Source organism: Arachis ipaensis, chromosome B10 (genome assembly GCF_000816755.2).
Source record: "Arachis ipaensis cultivar K30076 chromosome B10, Araip1.1, whole genome shotgun sequence".
Classification (NCBI taxonomy): domain Eukaryota; kingdom Viridiplantae; phylum Streptophyta; class Magnoliopsida; order Fabales; family Fabaceae; genus Arachis; species Arachis ipaensis.
Window position 1 is genome coordinate 95024510 of NC_029794.2, and position 7591 is coordinate 95032100.

At 32.4% G+C, this 7591-nt stretch overlaps 1 protein-coding gene across 2 annotated transcripts; it reads right to left on the bottom strand.

Moving 5' to 3' along the window:
- Nucleotides 5302–7585, bottom strand: LOC110268212 (ribonucleoside-diphosphate reductase large subunit-like). Of its 2 annotated transcripts, XR_002356320.1 has the most exons (6): nt 7239–7585; nt 7009–7150; nt 6479–6769; nt 6172–6370; nt 5830–5933; nt 5302–5550 (listed from the first exon to the last, which is right to left on the bottom strand). XR_002356320.1 is itself a non-coding variant. In XM_021114114.1 (5 exons), the coding sequence occupies exons 3-5, from the start codon at nt 6344–6346 to the stop codon at nt 5542–5544; spliced, it is 288 nt and encodes a 95-aa protein (XP_020969773.1). In that variant the 5' UTR covers nt 6347–6370; nt 6479–7150; nt 7239–7585; the 3' UTR covers nt 5302–5541. The 2 variants fall into 2 exon arrangements, 1 of the variants encoding a protein (XP_020969773.1); XM_021114114.1 differs by having other exon boundaries at nt 6479–7150.

Genomic DNA, 7591 nt, shown 5'->3' on the forward strand with positions numbered 1-7591 from the left:
TTTGTTTTAGAGGTCGTAATACCTTGCCATCTCTGAATTATGACTTAAGCATAAGTCTCTGTATGGTAGGGTGTTACAGTCCCGCAGAGATCTCCGCCTCCTAGGAATTTTTGACACCCCTAAGTCGGATGCAGTCTCTTGGAATTCGTTTCAGGTGACATTACCGAATCAAAGATAAGTGGTTAATTTAATGATGTAGTTTATCTTTTTTGAGTGATGGGCCAAAGAAATGCACATAGATTGTTTTTTTTATAATTGGTTTGAGTTTGGATGTCCAATAAAATTTAAAAAAGCCTGAAAACATCAGAACTACAAAAGAAAAAAAATACTGGGTTAACCAAAAATAAAACCCACGAGCATCCAAATAGAAAAGCTAACGCTAGTGAAGGCATAAAAAAATAAATTCAAGTTATAAGAGCTCGATATAAAATATGCATTCCGTTTCTACCTTAGCTTTTTTATTGTTTTAGCTATATCGAATTATCGATCATGCTTTTTAGGATGTAAATGAATTAAAAGACTATCTCTAATTAATTTTAAGAAGCCAATAATTTATTCTATTTTATTATATAAATAGAAAAGATCACTCAATTAAAAAATGATAAGTTGTTTAAAAGGAATATTTTCTTTTGACAAACTAATTCTAAAGATTTTCTCAATATCACATTAACTATGTTGATATGAATAATAACTTTTTAGTAAAATATTTGTTTTACAAATTATATTCAAACACTGCTATAGTTAATTAAATATATGAAAGTATTTTTTATTAAAAAAATAGTTTAGCAAGAGAACAACTGGACGGCTGGACACATGAAAAAAAAGTATGAAACTAATGCTTCTGAATCATTACGATGGCAATTGGTTTGGCATTTAATTGAGTTGGAAAAGTAAAATTGGGGAATTTATGGCATAAATTATTAAAAACAGGAGTCACAATTTAATTGATCTTCTATTTATAATTCGAAGCTAATATTAAATATATGTTAATTAATAATATGTGATGAACTTTTTTGTTTATCCTATAAAGTTTTATTAGACTCTTAAATCTGACGAATTTTGTATTAAATATAGGATGTTATTACAACAAACAAGTTCAAAATATAAAAAAAAAACTTAGTTTTATGGTAAGTGGGCCAAAGGATGAGCTTTGTTCTTTTTGTGGACGACAATGTGGACCGTTAATGTCTGGTTTTTAAAATGGTAATGAAATTCTCAAAGTGCTGCAGTATTTTTTGTGTTTAATTCAGTTGTTATTTTGGAGGTGTTCCTCTATATGTCCGAATAGAAGTGATAGCAATGACCCAAAAAAAAAGTAACTAATATTTGTGATAGTCGATAATCGAAAAATAAAAATACAAAATATGAATATACTGAATTTTTGAAGTATAAATCTTGAAGTAAATATTTGTGGATGTAATTAATGATCATAATTAGAAGTGTTTATTTTATTTCAATTTGTTCAGGAAATGTTTATCTTTAATTTTTTTTCTTTATTAATTAGTATTTTTTTTGTACATTTAATTGTCATTAATTTATATAAATTAAAATGTATAACTTAAAAAAATAGATACATGTCTAAAAAATAAAAAAAATTAGAAAACTTAACATTTAGTTTTAATTTTATCTTTAGAGTTTTAACATGTTTCAATTATATTATTTGATTTAATCAAAATTAAATAAACATTAAATTATTTAATAAATAATAAAATAAATTAATTTAATTTAAATTATTCTCTTATTATTTTTTATATGTAGGAATCAGAATGTACTTTTATGTATTTTGATTAATGGTTCTTAAAAGAATAACTATTTTATTTACTTATATTTTAAATTTTTTATAATATTTTCATAAAACTTGATTAATATGTTCTTCTTCATAATGTTTTTTGTTTTGAATTTTTTAACAACAATATATCTTAATTTTTGTCTTTCATCTTTATATTCATTGATTATACTATTTTTTTTACAATGTATTTTTATCAACATTTAAGTTGTTTATACATCACTTCTCGAATTATTATGATTTCACAAATTATAATATGTGGGGTAATTTACCTCTATAAACCATTTGCAAACCAATTTGACGTATACCCCCTGTTCATACTCTGATCCAACACTAAGGTCCAGGTCCAACTAGGATAAAAAGGCCCAAACTACAGATTGGCCTCCCCATGTAACCGACCTCCTCAGAAGAGGTCGGATTCAACACAGACTTCACTCCCAGGAAGTCGGGACCGAAGGTTAGCTGGCAGATATCACTTATTCAAATAAGTAACTGCTCCTAAAATCTCTCAACCCACTTCCTAGATTCATATCTCAACCTCCATAAGATAAAGGGACTGTTATCCTCCTTAAAAGGTGGAACTACTCGAATGGTGGTTATTGGTTCACCACTATAAATACACTAACACCCTCAGGTATCTTTAAGTTCCAATATTCTCTAAACCTGCTTAGACTCTTGCTAACTTAAGCATCGGAGCATCTTTGCAGGTATCACCCCCCATTCCTTCACACACGCTAATCGGACGGAGGCTCCCTGACGCAAATCTAGTCGGAGACTTCCTCGTTCAGACGATTGGGCCAACGCAACGAGTCCAGCCCACTAATCTCCGGTAACCCATCGTAACATCCCCCAAAGTAAAAATGGCTACGTGCAGGTCTCAATTTACATATATATATAAATCAAATTTATGGAGTTTGAATTACGTGTTTTCATAGTAAATCGATTCGAATTACTTGGATGCTATCTATGCTACTAAATCAAATGAAGGAGATTCTATTTGAGATGGATTGCTACTACGTGAGTATAAATCGAACCTTATTGCTTCGATTTAGCATGGACCATATAAATCAAAATTTATAATTTCAATTTAGTAGGGAATGACATAATTCGAATTCTTTGAATTTAAATTACTTTCAAATCACCATGTCAAGTAATTCATATCTTATAGTGGCGATTTACTACTTATTACCCTAATTCGAATTCAGTAAGTTAGATTCAGGGTAAATGGCAGTACTAAACCAGCTTGTATGACATTTTAGATGATTACGCCAAACAAAAAAATGAAATATGGATCAACCAAAAGCATGTGTCTATATAATTCGAATCAACCCCATTCGAACTAAAAAGCTTAGTAATTCGAATCAAACCTCTTCTAATTAGTGAGGGAGTTTGCAGTCTTAGTAGTTCGAATCAGACTGATTCGAATCATGTATGGGAAAGTTCGAATCAACCTGATTTGAATTATGCATAGCTAGTTCAAATCTTAGTGCTTGAGGAATTCAAATTAAAGGTTATTAATTAAGTTAATTACATAATTATAAAGTTATGAAGAATTTCTTAAGTAATAATGAATTATAAGATCACTATTGTCACCTATTACAAAATTTCAGAAACAATATGGGGGATAGTAAATCAATTCTATATAGATTATACATTAATTCTGTCAAAAAAAATAAATAATCAATACATTAGATATTATTATTTACGTAGTACTATAATACATATATTATCGATTATTAAGTTTATAATTAATTTTTAATCTAATTTTTTTAACTAAAATTTAACTGATCATATTTATTAAATGCTGAATATTTTGCATCTAACCCATTTTTTTATTGAAATTAAAAAAGGATGAATTGTTAATCAATTTTAAAATTAAATTTAAATTTGAGTAAGAAAATAAAAAAAAATATTTTAAATTTTATTTCACTAACCAGAATTAATTTGACGATAATAAATTACTTTGTACATCATATATTTTGCAAGATAGTGTGGTCATTTGTTATTTTTTAATGGTAAATATTGTCAAATAAAATGGCATGAGAAATTAGAAGAAAATATATTTACAAGTTTAGGTTTTAGGATTATATTTTTCAATAGAATAAATTATATATCGAATAACAAAAGTTGTTATTGATTTCTCTTCACACTAACTAATACTGAACGATGGTGTTTCGGTACACCATGTTACCAAGATAAAAGTTTATTAAAAAATAGATTAAAAAAATTATGCATAAAAAATAATATTATAATATAATGTCATGTCCTCTTTAGTAATTATCTATCTAACAGCAAGTTTAACTAATGTTAGAAGAAACGATATTTACTTTATCAAAATAAATATTGGTATGGAGTTGCCAAACACAAAGCATGTTATCATATAGTGACTTCTACTCGAGATCAACATGAAAGAATCACTTTTATTCGCACTCCAGTTTGACAAACAACAATCCAAACACAGACTATGCTTCTGGGCTTACTCTGAGCGTCTATACATGCTAATTAGGATATCTGACTGATAAACGTGGACTGAATGCTCATGGGCATGTATTTGGAACTTTCAAACACTAGACTCGCGATATTGAGTCTGATCAATTTGGTATCACTTGTTTGGTGTGAACAAGAACAATGTCCGAAGGAACGACAACCGTCCAGATCCGAATTCAAAAGGGCAAACTAGTACCCAATCGGATGACTTAAGGTGCCCAAGATGCAATAAGTACCATCCAAACAGACCATCCAGTTTACGATTATGTGTATGTTAGAAGTGTGGAAAGTCAGGGCATGCATCTAGAAGTTGTCCACACAAGATTGGTCGGGATGCACCCGAATCGGATTTTTAGACCTGAGGTAATTATGAAGCAGCAGTTAAATTTCTAAGTTCGTTGTATACCATGAATGTGTAATATTCGTTCGTGCCGCATGACAAGTTTCAATAATCATAAAGTCCAAGTCAATGATTAGTCAAACACTATTAGTTGTTAAAACGGAGCAATACTTAATTAACTTATATGAGCGGTTAAGCTCTTGAAGGTTCAGGACGAAGGTACCACAGTAGAAGGAGGTTGGATTATATCTGAGGAATCAGGAGTCACTACAAGAAAAAGGCGCATTTGTAACAAAAAATATTGTTACAAAACGTCGAAATTTTGAAACAAAAGTTTTTTGTAACAAAAAAAAGGTCCATTGCAGTAAGTCTCGTTACAAAAAGTTTTTGTAACGAAAAATGGAATTGTTACAATTCAAAACCATATTTTGTAACAATTTTTTTTTATACAAAAAACCAGAAACCGTTACAAAAGTGGTAACAATTTTTTATCTTGAAGGTATTTTTCGTGACAGTCAATTTTTTTCCTATCAAAAAAATTTGTTACAAAATGTAACATGATTTTGTAACATATTTTTCTTTAGTTACGAAAGCAAATTAATTATTTTGTAACAACTTTTTTTTTATTACAAATTACATGCATAATTTACTAAATTATTTTTTAAATTAACTAATATATTAACAATGATAATAAGCAAGTTTACATGTATATAATATGCAAAAACATACATAAGTCAAACAAGATCTTTTTAGCTAAAATTGTCTTGAAACAAAATAACATTAGCTAGTGAGTACATTGATTAGTTCAACCAAAACATAAAAGTTCTAACATACAAAGTTCAACCAAAACATAAAAGTTCTAACATAGATTAGTGTCTCTATGCATCAAAACATTGTTGAGCCCTCAAAGTAGCATATGGTCACCATTTCAGCACTCCTGTAAATAAGAAAAACCGAAACAAAGAAGTTAGAAACAAGATATAACACTAATTATAATTTTTCCACTAAGTTTTATCCAAACTAATTATAATCTTTCCACTAAGTTTTATCCAAAATGTTTAGAAAAATATCGGCAGAACCTCCCCCAAAATTTGGATATTTCCACCGTCCACGGTTCCAACAAACACAATTTGAATCAACCAAGAATATTATGACAACAAGCTACAAAGTAATTACTTAACCAACTATGTCTTTAAAATGTCTCCTCATAACATACCTCCAATACTTCATCAAATTCAACTAGGCTCTTTCTTATGCTGAAGAAGAACTTTTTCTGCATTGATTTGCAACCCCAAGAGTTGTACATATGTGATGATTCCACTGTGTATCATGAAAGAAGAATTGTCATTATATGAGAAGATGAGTAAAAAAGCACAGGTTCAAACCTATACCTCATTGAAACATTCTATTCATAAAAACAATAGTTGTATTTGTTTCCATAAAGAGATCAGGCACCCAAAGTGCGTAAAATAGATCTCTCGCACGATGCTCTTCATACAAACGTAACATTATTAACACAGTTAGAAATGGAAGTTATAGAACATGGATAAACTATTACCTTTCCTCTTGCCTCCTCTTTGATCAATACTATTGGATGTCCCATTTGTTCCACGTATGTAGCTGCCAGTGGCACAGATATTGTGAACAGAAACACCAATTCCCCCTGCTGATTTGCTAATGACAGCACACTCCTTCAAAGTACCATATATTCCCTCTATACTATCATCTTTCATATATATAAGGAAGCAACTACTCAACTGTCAAGCATATAAAGATAGCCAATTAAATCAGGTCTCCAATGATCAATTCACCAACAGTGGGAAAAAATAAAACACAGGCTCACAAAAAGACAGGGAAAACCTTACTTGGCGTTGGCTCCTTTTTGCATGGTAAGTCAGGCGCGGATTTTTCTTAAGATGGGTGCACTTCCACCAATTCTTTGTTTGCTTCCAACAATGGATGTTATGCTCTAACTATTCCTAACACTATGAAAAAGCTGCTATAGGAAAAACATAAGACGAATTAAAACAAGAAAAAAGAACAGCTATAGAGGAAGAACAGCCGAGATGAACCAGAAACCAGCAACCAAGCGATGCACAGCAACTAGGGAACGACAACGCCGAGAACTACCAGGGAGGAAGAACAGCCGAAATGAACTAGACCAGTAGAGGCAGAGGACCAGGGACCAGAGGAGCAGAACAAGCAGAAGCAATTTCAGTAATTCAACAGAACAAAACAAAACAAAACAAAACAAAACAAAATAGAAGCAGTTTCAGTAATTCAACAGAACAACCAGCAAGGCAGCAACAATGAAATAAACAAGTCAACAACCAGCACCAATCCATCAAATAGCTTACCATACTAAAGTTCGAAACTGAATCAAGGAATAGCTTACCAAACCAAAGAGGTGAGACTAAATCGAGCAACCACAATAACAACACTTGCTGCAACAATGGAACGGCTCAGAGCAAGGGGGCAGCAGCGGAATGATGGCTCCGACGGTGGCGTACGACGGAGCAACTCACGATAAACAATCCCTGGCACAAACAATCTCAGCAACAACTCTTATAGTAACCAGGATTTTGACCGACAATGAGAAAAAACCAGAACAGGGCTAAAGCTTACCAAGGGGATCCAATGGTGGCAAAACGGCGACGGAGCACAGCTCCTTGAATGGCAGGAGAAGAGGCTCACAGTGGCGGTGACAAGTCGCGATGAGGGTGACGATGGCAGGCTCGCAGTAGACGCGACGCCTCTTCCTCTCTCCAGTTGGTTCTCCCTCGGCGTGGCGCTCTTCCTCTCGATGGCGATGCACACCTGCGACTCCATGGATGGCGACGGAGCTTCCACGGCACAACCCCCAACTCGCGACAGTGGCTGCGACGGTTGGACAGAACTCCCCTTCCTCGCGCAGCTCTCTCTCTCTCGACGTGACCCCCCTCTCGCGCGAACTCTCCTCTCGGTGGAACTGACGCGAT

Coding starts and splice junctions, on each gene's coding strand:
- LOC110268212 (XM_021114114.1), bottom strand. CDS start 6,346: ATGAAAGATGATAGTATAGAGGGAATATATGGTACTTTGAAGGAGTGT. Junction 5,934..6,171: donor AAGAGGAGGCAAGAGGAAAG/GTAATAGTTTAT, acceptor CATGATACACAG/TGGAATCATCACATATGTAC.